General features: G+C 42.1%; 1 protein-coding gene across 2 annotated transcripts in view; it reads left to right on the top strand.

The window, feature by feature from the left end:
• The window catches only part of pde2a (phosphodiesterase 2A), a 154,462-nt gene that overhangs the window by 122,795 nt on the left and 10,882 nt on the right, over positions 1-20,785 (top strand). For both annotated transcript variants that reach the window (XM_086215692.1, XM_086215693.1), the window contains exons 3-19: positions 397-486; positions 1,332-1,420; positions 5,117-5,226; positions 6,605-6,660; positions 6,880-6,939; positions 7,321-7,477; positions 8,160-8,212; positions 11,791-11,865; positions 12,048-12,089; positions 12,703-12,771; positions 12,882-13,012; positions 15,747-15,858; positions 16,023-16,062; positions 16,557-16,620; positions 16,908-16,989; positions 18,353-18,527; positions 19,440-19,552. In XM_086215692.1, the coding sequence (XP_086071818.1) occupies positions 397-486; positions 1,332-1,420; positions 5,117-5,226; positions 6,605-6,660; positions 6,880-6,939; positions 7,321-7,477; positions 8,160-8,212; positions 11,791-11,865; positions 12,048-12,089; positions 12,703-12,771; positions 12,882-13,012; positions 15,747-15,858; positions 16,023-16,062; positions 16,557-16,620; positions 16,908-16,989; positions 18,353-18,527; positions 19,440-19,552 (1,518 nt within the window). The remainder of the gene's footprint in view (positions 1-396; positions 487-1,331; positions 1,421-5,116; positions 5,227-6,604; positions 6,661-6,879; positions 6,940-7,320; positions 7,478-8,159; positions 8,213-11,790; positions 11,866-12,047; positions 12,090-12,702; positions 12,772-12,881; positions 13,013-15,746; positions 15,859-16,022; positions 16,063-16,556; positions 16,621-16,907; positions 16,990-18,352; positions 18,528-19,439; positions 19,553-20,785) is intronic.

Raw genomic sequence — 20,785 nt, 5'->3', positions numbered from 1 at the left:
TTTTCATGAATAATCAGCCGCTTTCTGCCAAGCAGATCCTGCAAATGGATTGTCAAGTGTTTGGTTTTTACAGCCCCAACATGCGAGAAGAGCATTACATGTCCTGAAGAGCAAAACTAATTCCAGTAATCCCTAACGACGTCTGGGTTCACTTCATTTTTAAGTACCTCTAACAGACACAGATTGCTTTATGAGTGTAACACAGTTTAAATGTTGTTTCAGAGTCCTTTGCAGCATGCCAAACTAAATATCTGGGGAAGAGTTGGTGCAACATAAACCTTGTACCCACAAAATACAAAACTATAGCCAAGGCCTCAGGTTTTTTTGGAACCTCATATTGTGAATATAAACAAAGAAGCAACAGAAATCAGGGCATCTGTTTGTCTCTGTCCGCAGGATGTTCTGCTGCAGCTGGCAGCAGTTGTGGATGTGCGCTCGCTGCGAATTGTCCTCCGAGACAGCGTACAGGAGCTGATACCCAGCACGGTATTCCTACGCACACACACACACACACACACACACACACACACACACACACACACACACTCATGTTCAAGAGAAATTAGGCTTGTGTTTGTTTTTTGGGCTGATCAGTGCACAATTGCTACACTGCTGGCAAGACGTTGAGGTACAGTGGCGCATTTTGTATTGGTTCACACATTTTTTATTCCTACGCACACACACACACACACACACACACACACACACGCACACGCACACACACTCATGTTCAAGAGAAATTAGGCTTGTGTTTGTTTTTTGGGCTGATCAGTGCACAATTGCTACACTGCTGGCAAGACGTTGAGGTACAGTGGCGCATTTTGTATTGGTTCTAATGTCTTGTTTTTGTGAAGTAAATGTTCATTGCACAATATTGAAAATGCAACAGAATAATTTCATCCACATTTAGACTGATTAATAATAAACTTTATCGCGGACATAGTTTCCTTAAGTAGCATATATGTTTAAGAAAATGTATACACGTATCATCCAAATAAGGAAGATTTGGAGAAGTGTATTTCTGGTGTGCACACAAAAATGACACTCAGAGTCAGAAAACAAACATCAGTATTTGTGAGGACCTTTGCACAAAAAGCTGAACATAATTCCTCAGTGTATGAACTGAGAAGCTTCCTGTTAGTATTCACATGGTCGACTTAAGTGTCATGACATGAGACCAGGCAAACAGAGACTCAGGCCTTGTTGCAAATGGATGAGGCTTATCATTCATTAAATTAATTTGAATCTGATTAATAATACAAATGAATGTGTGTGCGTGTGTGTTTGTGTTTTGTGTGTGTGTGTGTGTGTGTTTGTATGTTTCATTCCAGGAGTGTGTATGTGTCTACACACTGGAGGGAGACTCAAGGCTGCTATCTTATGATCCGCCACATGAACTGCCACAGGAGGGGAAGATCAGGTGCGTGTGTGTGTGTGTGTGTGTGAGTGAGTGAGAGAGAGAGACACAGACAGACAGATATGTTTAGTCTCAGAGAATCACTGCTTGCTTATGACTGATTTGCTGCAGCTTTTGTCGTGGATACTTTGAGAAGAACAGCAGAGAGAGAGAGAGATGATGAGGAGGAAAAGCACCTGTGATTATGAGTTTATCAGCCCCAAATCTCATCAGTCTGTCCTCCTCTTACACACCTCCACCTTTAATTCCCAGCTTACTGCATCAGTCTGCCTTTGCCCCGTTCTTCCGGCTCACTCTCTCCCCGAAGAGAAAAGAAGCAATAACTCAGTTATGCTTTGGCCTCCCTTTTTTCTCTCCTCCAGTTGCGAATGCTTTGCAGGGCTAATAGTTGAGGTGACAGTGTCTGGGGTCTCTCAACACTGCGATCATCTCGTCTCTTAAGTGCTCTCTGAAGCTCTACAAGCCTGTGTACTACTGCAACTGCTGCCCAGGCGCCACCAAAAACCAACACTACATTATTGATTAAACTGTCTGTTTGTCAGACAAGAACACCTCACTGCAACACCAACACGGGATGGTTCACAAAGGCGTGTGAACTCACAAGAACATGAGCATTGGCTGCATGTATGCACGCACATATTAACTTTGTGTGCACAGACACACACACACACACACACACACACACACACACACATTCAATCTGATGTTGGATAGAGGTAGAGGGATATTAAAACAGCTACAGGGTCCTTTGTTTATTTTTTCTCTCTCCAATTCACCTGCTTATATAAGCCTGCTATCAAAACCTTGGCATACATGCACACACAAACACACACACTCACACACACACACACACAGAGCCCATTTGAGAAGCAGAGACCACTCTGAGTCTCATTCCCTCACACTTTCTGATACAAACCCATTAAACAGGCCTTGACAGACGCACGAACACAGAAGTACATGAACAATATTGCAGCCATGAATGCTTCAATAATTGTTTATCCTTGAAACTATTTGCTGCGTACAAGAAAACTGACATCTCACAGGTGAACGACTTATTTGACGTACTGAAAAGGTGGACAGAGTTCAAGGTTTAAAGAAATAAAGAATAGCTGCAGTTATACAAGACAGTTTCTTAACTTTATTTTTTAACGGTTCATATTTCGATGACAGATTGAAGGTGATGGATGATAAAATTTGCCATTTTATGAAAAAAAATTACAGTCAGTTTGTTATTTTGTTAATCATTTTCTACTGGACATTATCCACCAAATAGTTAATAGACACCTTTTATACAACCTGTACTGAACAAACAGAAACTATTAGGACATAGCTTGGTTTTCTAGCCTGAGACTAATCTCGATTTACAAATTACTAAACCACCAAACTAAACCTGCTAACAGAGAATAACAAAAGCTACAAGATATACCACAGCTCTGCCTGGTCCTCTGTGTTTTCTTGAATTGATCTTTTCTGTGAGTGCATGCAGTGATACTGCAGCTCCATGCAGGAGCAATTCCCCTGCATGAACGTGTATTCTAAAATGCATGAACGAGCAGATGAATGGACAAACACAGAGTTATAGAACAGCTCCTTGTGAGTTGGAGAGGAATGATTTTATTTTTACACAAATCTATAGAAAACTGGCTCCCATATTTTAAGGAGTTTGTTACATTTCCAGGTGCACGATGTTCGCTTAGAGGTAGCATGAGAGGAGCCAAATCCTTGCAGTCACACACACCAGCCTCGTCAAGCCCAGTTGTTTGGCTCTCTGATCGTACATGAACACAACAGAGGCCACATGTACCCTAAAAGTCCCAGTGAGTTTAGAGTGAAAAGTCGAACAGGCGCTCAGAAAGATCCGTTCTACTCTCACACTCTGGACAAAGATGCATACCTCGGCGATGCAGAATATCTTTAGGGAGGAACATTGCACCATTTTGACTGCTGCAAGTTCAAGTAAAAGCTTTATGGCTTCTTATATGCACCTGAAATGTTTCTTACTCTTAAATGTTGTTGTGTTCAAATCCAATTTAATGAGCGCTTAACTTTTGCTATGGGAACCCCTCCAGCTGACATATCAGCACGCTGATTAACCAGCATGATTGTTTGCAGACATGTGTTGAACTGTCGTAATAAAGGACACTCTTAAATGCGCAGTTTTATCACGCGAAGCATCAGATGTCACATGTTTTTAGGGAGCTGATAATTGGCGTGCTGATGCAGGAATGTCCACCTAAGTTGTTACCTGTTCATTTCACAACCATAAGTCGTCTCCCAGAATTTGTCTGTGAGCAGCCTCGCAACCATCGGTGTGACCACACCGCACCAGGACTGCTGCCTCTGGCGTCCTCACCCGTAAAATCACCCGAGACCCACCACTCAGATGTCTGATGCAACACTTGGTTTGCATAAGCGAAGAGCTTTGTGAGAAAGAAACCTTCTGTGTGCACATGAGAATTTTTAAAACCATAAATTTAACTCATGATAAATGGGAGCAAAAAATTGCTGTATTTATATTTTTGTTGAGTGTAAATTAAATGAAGAAATCATAATCCAGAGTGAGGAGCAATCAATTCAGTGCTTTTAAACTTCAACAGTGGCTGTACCTGAGTATAGTCATGAATGCCCGCATACTTCTACACTAATAACTGCGCACACACACATACCACCACCATATTTGCCCTAAAATGTTATGTTCTTTAATTTTAGCTGCTGTTGCTGCTACGGTAACTGCTGCTGGGCTGCAGCTTCTGCTCTGAGCAGCTTTGAAGTTAAAGGTTATTATTATCTCTGCACCACCAGATATTTAAACATAAAAACCATCTGAAACATATATTGTTGTGTGTGTGTCACTAAATTATAGAGGGGCTTCTGTGCTTCATCCAACTGCTTCGAGGAGTTTTTTGCTCTTTGCCTTTCTCAGTGTGAATTCGCTTCATCATTGTGTTGGAAAGCTGCTTTGAAAGAAGACATTTCGTAAAGGTCAACTCAATTTGCCATAATAGTAAACTACGGAGCGAATGCTTTTCGACTGAACTGGACTTTTCCTCAGCGAGCTGAAATAAATGGAAATCAATGCACCATGCAGAGATTTGGCTGCTGCGGCTTGAGGAGATTTCAGGAGTGTGAGTGTGTTGTGTGTGTGTGAGTGTGCATGTGTGCGAACATGCATGCGTCAGTCTGTCCGTCTCGCAGCTTATGTATGTAGTAAAACTTCCATCTACTCTCTACCTTTCCCTCTTTCACTCATTTCCATGTTAATGCAAGTCTGAGTGTGTGTTCATTGAAGCATACTGTGTTGTGTGTTTTACGTGTGTGTGTGTGTGTGTGTGTGTGTGTGTGCGCGCGCGCATATGTGTGTAGCTTTGTGTCCACTGGAATGCGTCAGTCCAATATAAATAAATCCTCTCCTCATGTTTTAGTGTGAGAATGCGGCAGTCTGTCAAAATGTACAATGCACACCAGCACACAGAGTCCGTATCCTTTTACAATGAATAATCGACCTGTTCAGATGTTTTTGTTTGGGCGAGATTCAGTGTCAAGCTGTCTGTTTTTGTAATGCAGGCAATTGTTTTTCCATTTGCTCTAGTTGTCTTCCAAATTGCGTCGTCTTCTTTGTCTCCACAGTGTCTGACAGACTGTCTCTGTCTGACTAATGAAGGTATTTGTTTCTATCAAACCTGTATCCATTCGTCTTAGGAGTATCGTTGACCAGCTGAAGCGGTGTCAGTGTGCCGGCCTTCCTTCATCTGAACTGCCAGAGAAGTACAGAATCTGTCTCGCAGCACCGCTAACAGCTCACCGAAGAGGTTTGTTTGGTTGTACAGTAAACATCATGCAGGGTAGATTTATTTTTGTGTGTGAGAGGGCCTAAATAATGCTGGTGGACAGACATCTCTCTGTGAGTGTGTTTCAAGTTGAGTGTGTGTGTGTGTGTGTCTGTGTCTGTGTGTGTGTGTGCGTGTGTGTGTGCATGTGCGTGTGCAGGAGCAGAGAAGTGTAAGAATGTGGGAGGAGAAAACAAATGAAGGGAGGTAGAAGTAGTGGAAAAAAAAGATAACAGCCAAGGGAGCCGTATGGAACCGCGTGGGCAACAAATGTGGACAAGAGACACACAAAAAAAAGCAATGAAAGGTCTATGAGAGGATATCACATCTAGTGGAATGAATAGGCTCTTTATCTATCTGCTTCTCTCTGTCACATCTGAGAAAAAAGACTCAGGGATTGGATTTCTGGCACAGATACTCACAAGACCTTCCCCGGGAGTACAGGCTACTGTACCGCAAGGTTCACCCTTGGGGTCTTCATTTTTGCAAAATGCATTTTTTTTTAGGACAAGCACTTTTCTAATCAACCAACCGCTCAATGTGCTTTACAAACACATTCATGCATTTTTGGCAAAGGTAAACATACAAGGTGCCAACTTTGCTAATCACCACGGCATTAAGGGTTCAGTATTTTGCTCAAGGGCACCTCAACACAGTCTCGGGAGCAGCAGGAGATTGAACCGACCAAACCAAAGCATCATCTTTCCCTAAAACCAACCAGATGTGAACATAAAACATTTTCTTCTTCTTTTTCTTCTTTTTTTGTCCTCCAAAGTCTTTACAGTTTTGGTTGGCATGTCGACTCACATCTCAGATGCAGTTTGAAATGTCTTTGTTTTTTGCTCTTTTTTTTGTCATTTAATTAAGTGAACAGAAATGGAACTTAAAAATATTTTTGTCCCAGGCAAAGCTGAGTAACCCTGCTAAGTAAGAAGCAGAAGAGAGAAACCCCAGGAGGGGCGTGATCATAAAAACAATCAGAAAGGACCCAAGCATGAGCACTGAATATAAATAAGAGTTGGTGGGAAAAGACATGAAAAGACAAACATTTCCCCATTAGTTATCTGTTCTCAGACTGAAATACATGACAAAATAAATTAAACTGACAATTAAGAAAAAACGATTCAACAGGTTATTCAAGGATGTCAGGTATATTCGATCTATGTTCATTTCCTCTGGCGTATTTCTGCACGAATGATCAAGAAAAACAACAAAACGAAAAAGAGATCAAGAGCAAAGACAGGGAGGACAAATTAAAGGGCGATGAAAAGACCCAGACTGTTTTGTCTGAATCAATGCATTATGTTTTATTAATGGATGTTTGACTTTCTTTCTTTCTTTCTTTTTGTCTTTCTTTCAGCTGTTGTCATTCCCATCTTGAACCAGGAGCGGAACAAGGCCATCACTGTCTTACTGGTGAGTCACGGCCTTCAAGAATGATTTCCTGTTGCTTCTTGGACTAAAATGTAGATATTTACAGTTCAGTTAACTGACGCACACACAATGCAAAATGCTTTACTCATTCACTGGACTTTGTGTGTGTGTGTGTGTGTGTGTGTGTGTGTGTGTGTGTGTGTGTGTGTGTGTGTGTGTGTGTGTGTGTGTGTGTGTGTGTGTGTGTGTGTGTGGTTACAGGTGGGCTGTAATCCTCTCTCTGATCAAGATGAACTGCATCTTAACATGCTTGAGAAACACGTATGTACAGTGTTTGTCCTTCTGTCTCAGTTACACATGACAAACCAAATCAGCTGTCTTACTGGAAAAGTTCATAAAGCTGTGATGCACAGTAAAACGACAGCCTGCATTGCTCCTGCTTGTAAATTTCTCATGTTATAAATCCACAAAGCTGCCATTTTGTTTTTTAATAAAATTAATATCACCTTCAATACTAAATGTATCTTATTAGTATCAATAATCTTTGCAAATGGCTTCCACAAGTGTCTCAGCTAGCAACGGAATATGGTACATGTCCACTAAAATATGTATGTAAACCAATGGTGTATACTCCAACCAACTTTTACGTGTGTGTGTGTGTGTGTGTGTGTGTGTGTGTGTGTGTGTGTATTGGATTCACAGGCCTCAGTGGCATGTGTGCGTGTCCAGTTGGTTCAGACATCCTACCAGAGGCCCCCTCTCAGCCCCTCACCAATCCAGTCTCACAATGCACTGCTGCACTTTGAGGCATCAGACCGGGACTACAGTGAACTGGACCGCAACATCCTACAGCTGTGTGGTACGCTGTCACACACACACACACACACACACACATTATCAGAGATAATGTGTTAACAACAAACACAAAATCACCAAAAATATTCCTCCCATTTTCACCTGCTTGACGTTTTCCATCACACACACGCATTCATTTAACATTTCCCAGAACTCAAAGGCACCATAATCACACACGTGAGGTTAATAATGTGAGCCCATCTGGATAAAAAGCTCTATGAATTTAGATGGACTCATTGGCACAAGGAATATGTGACAGCTACTGTGTGAAAACGGAACGCTTTGCAGAAACACTGTTTAAAATCTCATGCATAATGGAACCACACTCGCATGTGCACATCAGCCTTGTTTACTTCTTGGTAATTGTCAGCAAATACGAGATGCCCTGAGTCTCCTCAGTTTTTCCTGGCCTTTGTCTTCATCTTCCTGCTTCTAAGTCCAACTTTTCCTTCTGTCTTCCTTTGCAATCCTGGCAACCCTGCACGTCTTGTCTTCTTTATTAGTCCCTCTGCTCCCTGGTTCTCGTTCACCCTTCCCTGACCCCTTTGTCTCCCTACATGTCTCCTCGGATTGCTTTCTGTCCACTCATGTACATGCTCTGCATTCCCGTACTCCATGACGCCGACCTGTGCTTGGTCCACTATGGTTTTCCTCCCATCACTCTCCCTCTCCTTCATCTCTTGCAGGTGAGCTGTATGACCTTGATGCAGCCTCTCTCCAGCTTAAAGTCATCAATTATGTAAGTGGTAGAGATCACTCATAGGCTCCCACATGCGCACGCACACACACATGCACACACACACACACACACACACACACACACACACACACACACACACACACACACACACACACACACACACACACACACAGAGGATGTCCAATACATGCAAAACATGACATTCCTCCTGGAGACTTCTTCCTGTCAGCAGTGATACCTGATCTTATCTCAGTTACTTCATTTGTTTTTTTCACAGTGTGTCCACCTCTTGACACCCTGAAACGGGTGTGTAATAAGAAGGGGAGCAGGGGAGGACATGATTGTTTGTGGAGGGGGAGGGGAAGTGGAGGGAGCTTCAGGGAAGATGCAGGAAGAGGAGACAGACCAAGTATATCCAGAATCCTGAAAACAGTTTCTCTCCTTTAGTTTTATGTGTCGGTAGATACAAGGGTAATGACAAACACAGAACCAGTTATTGATCTGCAGCTCCACAGGCGTATGAATTCAAGCTGAGAGTGTGTTTTGAGTGTCAATAATTCAATGCAAGGAATTATTCACAAATAAAGAAAACGATCAAATAACATGGTTGATACTTGAGGTTGATGAAAAACTTTTATACTTTGAAGAACTTTGTACGTGCTGGTTACAAAAGTGCTCAACTAGCCAGTTAGGTTGTTTTTCAGATTTTGATTAATGGATGCCTTAAAATCCACTGTGTAAAATCCTCATCACTGTTTCATTTTGAATGCTGAAGGGAAAATCCTTTGATATCTAAATGTGTATGCCTTTAACCACTTAAGAATTCCCGTATGCATTGTTCAAAGGTCTGGGGTAACTATTTTTCTCAGCAAAATTTAGGAATGTGGGTATACTGGTAGTATAATTAAAATATTTTATAAAATCAAAGACAACTGACTGCAAAAGTGCATTTTTCAAAACAAAACAAAAAAAACACTAGACACAATACATTTTGCACTATTTGTTAAAAAGTCCTCCATCCATCCATCAATTTTCTTCCACTTATCCTGTTAAGGGTGGTGGGGGGTGGAGCCTATCCCAGCAGCTTTCAGCGAGAGGCAGGGTTCACCCTGGACAGGTCACCAGTCCGTGGCAGGGCCAACACATACAGACTGACAACCATTGGCTCTCACAGCCACACCTACAGTCAATTTAGAGTATCAATCAGCCTCGTCCCCTCTTGATGTCTTTGGACTGTGGGAGGAAGCTGGAGTACCAGAGAGAACCCACGCAGGCACAGGGAGAACATGGAGACTCACCCAGAAAGATCCTGTGCCCGAGCCAGGACTCGAACCCGGAAACTCCTTGCTGTGAGGTGACAGTGCTGACGACAGCACCACTGTGCCACTCTTGTTAGAAAGTATAGGTTTGATAACCAGTGTATCTTAAAAGTCTCTGCACGACATGTTGGTTTAAATTTACTCTGAGTTATTTAAATACTTGTCATGTTTTTTTGAAGAAGACGAAGAAGAAAAACAACATTTCTGCCCAGTTTGGTTCCTTTTCTATTCTGTTTGTCGTCCATTTTAGAGAGGCTAACTGACAATAAGGCTCTCAGATGCTGATGTGAGTGATGTGTAACCATGGTAACTGAGTGAATTGTATGTAATATGACAGTAATACCATGAAAGCTTTCGTCCAAACACTTTGGCAAAGGAACAATTTAAGAGGACTTATGCAACACTCTTAAATGAACCCTTCAGTTTAGGGACAAAGTTTGATATAAAAATCAAAGTAGTTTATGTAACTAGGTCTAGTTATTCTTTGTCTTTATTGAATATCTGAGGGTTTGATAAGGAAAACCTTTTGTGTTCAGAAAATTGTTTTTTTCTGAACAGTTTTCGACAAATGATTATGAGATTAAAAGAGATAATAATCCGCAGATGAATAAGTAATAAAAAAAGTAATTGTTGCATCCTTGATATATCAGAGGCATCCACTTTAAGATATTTGAATTTTAAGCTCTTGGAGATTATCATTTAAACTCATTATCTAAAAAAAGTGGAGTGGCTGATTGCAGTGTGTCTTATTAATCCAAAAAATACTGACTGGTGAGAAATTACAGAACACCCTGAAAATTTGACTTGACAAAAACTACCTATCCTCTCAACATCCAGAAGTTTTGTTATGTTTTATAACTTACCATCTAATTAAAGGGGCTCTTTTATTGTTGTGTTGTTGTAAAGCTACGGACGCCAATAAAGGCCATACTTGCATCCCATTGTTATTGAAGTGCTTTCAATTTTTTTTTTTTTTTTTTTTTTTTGATATCACAAGATGACAAAAGCCATGTACTGTTTTTAACCTTCAAGAGATCAACAGTGCCACATGCACAGAGCGCAGCTTGAATACAGGAGCAGCTGATGTAAGAGCATAATTATCCTTTTTTACAATGGGGGTTGGTTCCCTAAAGAAGCAAACCAATTTCTCATTCGCCTCACTCTCCTGGATCCTCTTGTGCCCCGTGGATGTTTCAGGCCCTCATCTTCAGGGTCAGACGGCTGAAGCACTGCAGCAGGTCAAACATCAGCCTTCAGCGTCGCTGTTGTGTTTCTCCTGCGTCTGAGGGAAGGTGGGGTGAGGGGGCGAGGGAGCAAGGGGGAAGTTGAGATGGTGCAAAAAGCAGCAGGGCTTTAAAATGTATTTTGAATACGACATGGTTTTTTTTCGCTTGTTTATTGTTACAGTTGTAAAAGGGGTGAGGGAGCACGGGGGGATACAGTGGGAGATTGTTGCGTCTGAAGAATCATCAGTTTGGTGGGAAGAGCTCGGGGCGGCTCTTATGGGATTAACGGTATTTGGGAAAAGGAGGTGGAGGGGCTGATTATTATATATGAGCGTAAGTGTGTGTTGATGTTTGTGCTGTGTGTAGATGTGAATACATGTGTGCATGTTGTGTGTGTGGGGGGGGTGAGTGTGTTGGCAAGGGCTCGTGTTTATTCCTGTCGTGCTTGTTCTGCAGCCAGGTTGGTGGATTACAGGGAAGAATGTTGTGTGAGGAAACGTTACTATAACTGTGTGTGTGTGTGCGTGTGTGGGAGGGTATGCATGTGTGTGCCCTTATGTATGTACTTGTGCATCAACAATATTTGTGTCAGCATGCATACAGGTGTGCGTGTGTGCATCTGCATTCATTTGCCATCTTCATGTATTGATTTTTTTTACTTGTTATTGTATGAAATAATTTATATTTTTAATATATTTTAGCTATTAAACATTATTGTACAATTGAAATCGGAAAAGAAAGTTATTGTTACATTTTTATTTTATTGAAGTATGAAAACATAAGAATATTTTATCCCACCATTTGTTGCACATTGCTGAAAAACAGACATGTGAATGTTCACCGTGTGCAGTTGTACAGCCTGATGGCTGCAGGCAGGAATGACCTGCGATAACGCTCCCTCTTGCACTGTGGGTGCAGCAGTCTGGAACTGAGGGAGCTGCTCAGGGTCTCCACAGTGTGGTGCAGGGGGTGGGAGGTGTATTGATGTAAACCATCATTTAAAGGTGTTTCCAATTAATTGACAAGTGTTTGTATTTCAGGATTGATACCATTTGTTTGTTTGTCTCCACAGCTGCAGCAGCAGACCCAGTCACAATGTTGTTGTCTGCTGCTAGTGTCTGAGGACAACCACCAGCTTTTCTGCCAGGTACAGACGGACACATACACACACACGCGCACACACACACACAGATAAGCTAATTTTCTTACCCAGTTCCTCTCCTTCTCCCCTCTCCTCCTCACGTATATGAATGTCATCTTCCAATTTAACCAAAAATAGCATCACTGTTAACATTTGCCTAACCTTGTCTGACCTACTGTGACCTTTAGGTAGTTGGAGACAAAGTCCTGGAGGAGGAGATCAGCTTCCCGGTGAGGCCAACACTAACACTATTGATACATTATTTTATTTAGCTCTGTTTTTTGGGCTTTTTTAGACCTTGTTTTGTGTTTTACGATGTCATTCATTCAGATTTAACACGTGCATGAGCTACTCACAGTCGCAGCCGTCATGGGGGTTCTAGTCTGCAGCCTGGGAGATTTGATTTTCATGTTAAAGATAGCATGTTTGGGGGTACATGAAATAAAACTCCCATGTTTTATCTTCTCTGATCCCTGACAGCACTTGTATTTCTAATTTCTGGATAATAGAATCAATCGCTTCCTTTGAGACTCTTTAAGTTGCCCGTCCTCACTTGCGGTACTGATGTAACGTTTTAACAGGCTTTCCATTATGGTGTGAAGAGTCTGTGCTCCTCGGGCTAAATGATGTGTGAAATCTTGGAAACTGCAGGTATAGAATGATATTAGGGCCCAAGAAAACACGCCTAGATGAGCTGTTTGTGCTAATTTAACAAGTAAGGTTGTAAAGTCGGAATAATCAGCCTTTATGTATTTATTTTACCCCTCAAAGATATGAATTTCTTGTGTTAATTACACGAATTTACTTCCCTTCTTTCCACTCCCTCTTTATTCTTCTGTGCAGCTGATGTTTGGACGTTTTGGTCAGGTTGTGGAGAAGAAGAAATCCATTACTCTTCAGGACATCAGCGCTGTAAGAAGATTCTATTTCTGCCTGCCTGTGTGTCTGTCTGTCAGATTCCATGTTTGTCTGTTTACTCTCTGTGTTTATTGATTTAATCTCGCTGCCTCTCGTCCTCTCAGGAGGAGCGTCGACAGCTGTCCAGTATGCTGGGCTGTGAGATCTCCTCCATGCTGTGTGTCCCAGTGGTTTGCAGAGCCACGGGACAAGTGGTAGCGCTTGCATGCGCCTTCAACAAGCAGGGTGGGCAGAGGTACGCTCATGAACGCTCTGTGTTTTTGTATTTCAGTCAATCCCCTTGTCAGCTGCCGAAACATTTCATGCAGAGTCAAATCACTGATGACACATTTCTATATTTAAAATGCTTAGTTTTCATTCCAAAAGTGTTGAGTCATGGTAGACTCAAAGATTTATCTGACAGCAGCTTAATATCAGGATTGGCAACATGATCACTCAACAGCTCAGATTTGTCGGGCTTTTACTGATGTTTCCCCTGAAATCGCCTGCAAACCAGTGGAATGAATCACACACACTTCCTGAATGGATTCCACCATTTGGAAGTGTGTGTGTGTGTGTGTGTGTGTGTGTGTGTGTGTGTGTGTGTGTGTGTGTGTGTGTGTGTGTGTGTGAGAGAGAGAGAGAAAGAGAGAGAGAGAGAGAGAGCATGCAGATGGCTATGTGATGATCTATAGTCAGGTCATGAGTCTAACAGCAGCAGGTGGCTTGGCTGCCTAAATTGGCACCATGTATTGGCATGAATTTTGTGCACACGCATCTCTGTGTGTGCATGTGTGTGTGTGTGTGTGTGAGAGAGAGAGAGAGAGAGAGAGAGAGAGAGCGAGAGAGAGAGATGCTGCTAGCTACTGAACACTGTCTAAGTCTTCCCGGTCTGACCCTCTTCTTGTCATGATGTACATCTCTACATATGTTATAATGCTTCCAGATTAATGTAGTTTATCTCTTCTTTCCTTTTTTTTACAACCTCAAGTACACAAATTGGCACACACAACACAAACATACGTTCGAATACAGCCCTTGCTCTCTTTCTCTGACGACTAAGATAAACGAGAGGGGATCACATCATGTAATTTCTCCCTCTGCTAGTGGCACTGATGACAGAGCTGGCATCTCATTACCATAGTAACAGCAGCAGGATTATGGTAGCAACTGTGCATAAAATGTGATAAATCCATTCTTTGCCCTGTGCAAATTCACTACATTTGTAGTGGAGACACGTATCTCAGCGATACATCCCCTGGTCATATGGATTGTGTATTAAGATGCAGAGTTTGTTGGAAGGTCTCGCTCTGGCTTTCTTAAAATATAAATTAGCCTTTTAGAGCAGTATGAGGACATATTGCTGGTCCTGGCATGTTTGGCCACATCAGTAGCAGGTCGATGACCAAGATTTAGGATGAAACTACGACCATGACATGAGTATCTCCACAAGACAGAAATCACTGTCATAATACATTTTGCCATTTTGTATCTTTACACAAAATTTAGGGGCAGATTTTGTGCCAGACCAACCCCAGCAGTTAATTTTGTACTGAAAATTAAGTTCACCCCAATCTTAGGTTGTTAGAATGTAGTAACTGATGGGTTTAGTTTTGAGGTCATTTTTCTTATACCTTGTTTACCTTGTTTACCTTGTTATTACCTGTTGAGCTCTTCTGCATCCCTGCTGGCTGTGTGGTGGTTGAGCAGCATTAATTATCCCAATCGGCCACACCAGAGGAGGCTTGCTGAGTTCACCATATTCTCTTCTACCTTAATCTCCTAGATTTTAGCTGTAAGCATTTATTTATTTGTGAACTCTGCTGTCAGTCTCTCCTTCATGTTGCACCCCATGAGCCGTGTCGTAGCAGTCGCCTGCGGTGTTGATTTCATTCCTGGTCTGTGGAAATAGAGCCCTGCTGGTTTTCATCCTCACTGCAGAGGATTCTCTTGCAACTGCCAATAACTGGCCGATAAACAGAAGACTGAAGACCTCTGTGCGCTTCTGAACGCCAGTCACATCTGAAACTATGCAAGACTGAGCGTTATTTCCTCAGAGGCCCAATATAGGCTGAGTACAAATCCGTGACAGGTTTCCCACCAGTCTGAGCTCAGGGTGCAAAAGTCCTGGAAATAAACTTTTACCTGACAGAAACACAGTTATGTGCCACTGCCCTCTGTAGACAGGAAGAGGTCACTGCAGGACTCATCACTTAGGACTCGGCAGATAATTTGATTCATCAGTGTTCATTTGTTTGCTCGATGCTGTCAAGTTCACTCATAATTTGATTCGAAGAATAGTGACGTAAAAGATTTATTTCAGTCAAATGTACTTAAAATGCACATTGAATTAATGAAGTACTTTGTCGTGTATTTTTAGAGCTTGAATCTGTGCATCTATGAGATAGAATTAATCGGTTCTTCTCATATGATTTAAACTGTAGAAAAAACTGCACCCTGAATGCAAGTGAGTCATGTGTCCTTTCTGCAAACTCTTGCAGATTTTCTTCTTCTGCTTCACTTTTAATCACTCCTTAAGAAGGAAACTGTGCATCACCATTGCCAACAAACTATTTTCTTTTAATGAGTAATTATTTGTTATATTGTTATATATTTTAATTCATGCAGTCTCAGTCGAAATGATTGTCTATTGTAATGAAAATCATTTGCGCAACATTGTTGGTGCATCTTGCATTTCTTTATGTGTCTTTCAAATACTGTAGCAGGATCATGCAACATGTTCATGATAAGATGATTATGAATATCCAACCTCCCCCAGCAGCCTATTAGCTCTGTCAGACTTAATGAAGTCGACTATTCCTCAGTGAGCTGGAATGAATGAACACTTATAAATCAATGCACCATGCAGCGATTTGGCTGCACCGGGTTGAGGGGATTTCAGATTCTGTGAGGGTGTGTAATTTTGTGTGTGTGTGTGTGTGTGTGTGTGTGTGTGTGTGTGTGTGTGTGTGTGTGTTTGTCCTTTGAAGACACACCGAGGCAGATGAGCATGCCATCCAGCACTGTTTCTGCTACACTTCAACGGTCCTCACTTCAACTTTGGCCTTCCAAAAAGAACAGAAACTCAAAGTGGAATGCCAGGTACCACACACACACACACACACACACACACACACACACACACACACACACACACACACACACACACACACACACACACACATTCATGCTTTATGCAGCACACATGAATATACAAAAAAAAAAAAATCTAACAAGCTTTTCATGTTGGCTCTTTCTCCACACAGGCACTCCTACAAGTGGCCAAGAATCTTTTCACACATTTGGGTAAATTTTCCCTCGTCTGTCTGTCTGTCTGTCTGTCCGTTTCTGGCAGGAGAGAAAGCTGCAGGACATTTTAATGACCGATATATGAATGATCACCTAATGAAATAAATGATGCCTGTAATTCAATGAGATATCACTGACCCTAAAGGTGATTACCCAAGATCATAACCATAAAATCAAAAGGGCATTAAAATGAATGTCCACCTTTCTATCCTGGACTTACGGTCATTTTGATTATCAGGAGCGGTGAGCACCGACAGTAGAATAAGGCAGTGAAGAATCCTTGTGATTGCAGGTGAAAATCACTGATCTCTTTGCAAAGCAAATAGCCTTTCTTTGTACGGATCCGTTGATTACAAAAGCTCTAATCAGCTTGTACTGCTGATCCGCCGCTACGCGTGGTGTGATGTGATCTGTTGCTTTTATTCCTTTAATTTCATCTGTTTTTAATTCCCCCCGTACCCTCTTTCTCTCCCATTCTCCTCTTCCTCCAGATGATGTGTCAGTGCTGTTACAGGAAATTATAGTGGAGGCCAGAAACCTCAGTGATGCAGAGATGTAAGCCATGTGATTCATCTTCAAAGGGATGTGTCAGTGTCTGTGTCAGCGTGCGCGCGCGCGTGCGTGTGTGTGTATTATGTGTGTCTGTGCCTATAGTGTGAACGTTTTTATCTCCATTTGCAAAGGGTATCTTGGCAATTTGTTCATAACTGACTTGCCTCATTTAATAAAGTTACAAAATGACCCGAGATGAAATGAGATAACACACTCATTTTATCGTCTTTGCTCTTTTCTCTATCAGTCCTCTCTAACACGCTCTCTCTCTCTGTCTCTCTGTTGTCAAGCTGCTCAGTATTCCTGCTGGATCGCGTCAGCCACGAGCTGGTGGCAAAGGTGTTTGACGGGGGCGTGGTTAGTGATGAAGAGGTACATCGACGAATTCACCGCCATATTCAATCACACACACATACATATACGATTAATCAGCTGGCTGTTTGTCACTGTAGCACTTTAGCCTTCTCTGCACTGGTCTAAGATGAAAATCATGTGAGTAAGTCCTGACTGCAGTACGCAGATTTGAGGAGTGGCACAACATGGGTGGAGCTAAATGTTTGACTCCACACACTTGCCGCAACCATTTGGAGCCCTTGCCTTAACCTAACCATTCGGAACCGAGGAGTCAGATGTTTAGCCCACATTTAGCCCAACCCCGATCTGCGTACTGCAGTCAGGTACACTTGAATCATGTCAGTGCAACGTCAACGCTTCGATTGTGGATGTATTTTTGTCAAATGACACCAAACAGAGTCTTGAAAAGTAAGGCTTATTCATGAAAGCCAGAGCCCACAAAAACTCTCATTGGTTGGTCACACCCCCCCCCCCCTTTCCGGTCACCTCTGTCATTTCGTAAATACAATAAATTTCAGCATGAATTACACCAAATATGATGTCATTATGTTTGCAGATGTCATCAGCAACTTTTAGTCAATTGGGGGCAGCATGTGCAATTAGGGACAAATCTCATGTCCCCACATGTTTACTTATTTGTCCAGTGATTAGGCAGATTGACACACACACACACACACACACACACACACACACACACACACACACACACACCCCCCCCCCCATACTTGGTATGGGCTGCCAAAGGCAATGCACAAGTATTGTGGCAACTATCAGCAAACAAAACAAAAACAAAAACAAAAAACAAAATTAGTCACAGAGTGGCTGAGTAGGGAAATACAAATTGCAATACATTATGCTTTTTTTTAGTAAAGCACTGCACTGTGCAATGCATGTTGCATTTTGTAGAATTACTGCAAAAAAAACTGGTTTACTACCTGTACTTTACAGAGCTGAGCAGTAAGACGGCAGAAGGGATGAAGGAGAATTTGTATCTGTTAGTTTTGGCTAATGGTTTTCTGAGGCGGGTACCAGAGTGCAGGAACCTGAGTTCTGAGTGCAGGGGGGTAAGTGCTGGTGGACGTGATGGGCTCTGCCTTTGACAGCTGAACATTGTTCAGTTCTGAAGGAGATTTTTACTTAAGGCCTAAGCCTGTATGTTATTGTAGGCCGTCTACTAACAAAAGGGTCTCTGATTCAACTCTTTTGTCCCCCACAGACCAGGTTGAAGTGTTCCTACCCCTAATTGCTCCTGATGGGGGTTCAAGGTAAAGTGGGGTTTACGTAAATCTTCAGGAAATTAACATGTCGTGTGTGTGTGTGTGTGTGTGTGTGTGTGTGTGTGTGTGTGTGTGTGTGTGTGTGTGTGTGTGTGTGTTTACAGAAGGAGTTCCGTATCCCAGCAGATCAGGGTATTGCGGGCCATGTGGCGACCACGGGTCAGATCTTGAACATCAAGGATGCCTACTCTCATCCTCTGTTCTACCGTGGCGTAGACGACAGCACCGGCTTCAAGACTCGTAACATCCTCTGCTTCCCCATCAAAGATGAGAACAATGGTAAGAATAGTTTCAGTTCCTTCATTCAAATCAACAAATTAGGCCTCTTCTCCTTTGGTCCTCGGACTTAAACGGATGATGAGCAGGCCAAGCTTGATGAATCTGAATGTAGAACAGCCAGCTGCAGGCACCTCACACATGCTTAAATATTGTTGCTTGGACTTGGTGCTGTTTTATGAAATGTATTTAATACTAAATGCTGCTGTTGTGATATGATTTGATTTTTGACCTTGTCGTAGCAAGGTGGCGCCTGTAAAGGAGATTTCAATCTCAATGTGTCCTCCTCGTTATGTAAAATTGCTCTTCTGTCCATTATGGGATATATTAGTTTCCCTGTAATGTCCAGTAATGCAATAAGTAGATTGCTGGAAATGTAATGATGACCAGTATTAACTTTTTCATTACAGTGTCTCCACTGTCCTCAGTATGTGTTCCTCTCTGCTTTTAAAACCAGGCCAGGTTTCTTCACAGGTGCTCTCAGAATAGCTCAAAGAGATGTTACATCACATCAGGCCCAAATGTGAAAGTGCAGAAAGTGCACTTTGGAGTGGCAACTACCTCAATTGTGTTCCATACTGAAGAGAACTTGCTGTGTCCGAGGAGTATAAATATATTCTGTCTGATTTGTCTTTCCATAGAAAATCATTTGAAGGTCAACAAAGGGTTAAACTTCAGGACTTCTCATGAGCAATTAGGTTCAACTGCAGTGTGAAATGAATTGAAGTTGGAAGACCCGGTCAAAAGACTCCATCACTGTTGCATTCTTTGACTCTCGTCTTTTCGTCCATTTTTCTTCATTATCAACCATCCTTCTCCCCTTGACCGCTTCAATGCTTCGCCCTCCATCTTCCATTTCTCACTCCTTTTCTCTCTACATCCCTCTTTCTTTCCACCCACTTCTCTTTTCTGCAGAGGTGATCGGGGTGGCTGAGTTGGTGAATAAAATGAATGGGCCCTGGTTCAACCGGTTCGATGAGGATCTCGCTACAGCTTTCTCCATCTACTGTGGCATCAGCATCGCCCATGTGAGTCTCTTCTAGCACATTCATTTGCACGCGAAGGACTTCTTTTCTTCATTTGGTTTTTTTTTTTTTTTTTCAAGGCAAAATGAAATCGAACTGCAGATGTTCAAATTTGTCACGTTTGGGCCGGACTAGTCCGAGGCAGATTCTGGTTCTGTGGCACAAAATAGATTATTAAGATCAACAAACGTGACATTATCAAAGCATAAAGAGATCCAGAGAAGTCAGAGGAGTGAGTGAATCTTCCATCAAACATCAGCCTTGTGTGAAATGGGACACAGAGGTTATTGCTCTGATGTAATAAAGAATCTCATCCCAGACTTTATTGTATTAATGAAATCTGAGCATATTTGTTTTATAGGCCAGTACTGCAGTGATAAAGCCTGATAAACTGATTTTATGTTGGAAGGCAATGATTGTAAATGGATCATGAGCAGCTTTTTCACAACACAATTGGAATTATGTCCTCTCAGGTTATTTCAAATTACCTTCATCCTCCTTGATTAATTCAGCTACAAAGAAAGACGTTTCCTGTATTTCCATTATTAGGAGTCCCTCACTCCTTATAAAACGGGGTCAGATGTGTAGTTAGCGCTGCTGAGAAGATCGATCTTGTCTGGCGAATGGGATCAGTTCAGAGGGAGCGAAATGCTCGGTCCAGACAGAGTAGAGTAGAGCTCAGCCTCCAGGGAAATTTAAAGCGATTCAGTACATGATGGAGCTGAGTGACTGCAGAGGCTTTGTGTGACTGCTGCAAAGCCATTAGCATGCAGTCTGATGAACTGCAGTGTAGCTCACTAAGGTTCTAATGAAGGTGATGTTTTATGACGATGATGATGATGATCAGAGACACACTGTTCTCTATGTAATGAGCATCACCCACAGAGCTATTGGGAGACAACAGCCGTTAATATTGTTGTTCCGGTAATCTTAATCTGCCCCCCTTCCGGTTCCTGATAGTGGCTTTTCTCTCACCAGTATAACTGCGTGATGTCACTCAGCTCATCTTTCCTCCATGTTATTGTGCCCCACATTGGGGCCAAGCGAACGACACAGGAACGATGGGACGGAATAACTTTCATTTAAACATTTACTTACAGAATTAAGAGAATCGTACAGTTATCATACTACGCTGCTTCCAAGGTCACAACAAAAAAACCATAAGAGCTTTGTAGTGCAAAAATGGGGGATGATGTCATTTTGCAGGATCATCAGATATCTTTGCGTCCCTCAAAC

The sequence above is a fragment of the Aulostomus chinensis genome, chromosome 10, assembly GCF_037954235.1.
Source record: "Aulostomus chinensis isolate RoL2024-O1b breed Wild chromosome 10, RoL_Achi_v1.0, whole genome shotgun sequence".
NCBI classification, from domain to species: Eukaryota; Metazoa; Chordata; class Actinopteri; order Syngnathiformes; family Aulostomidae; genus Aulostomus; species Aulostomus chinensis.
This window is presented reverse-complemented; position numbering and strand designations above follow the sequence as displayed.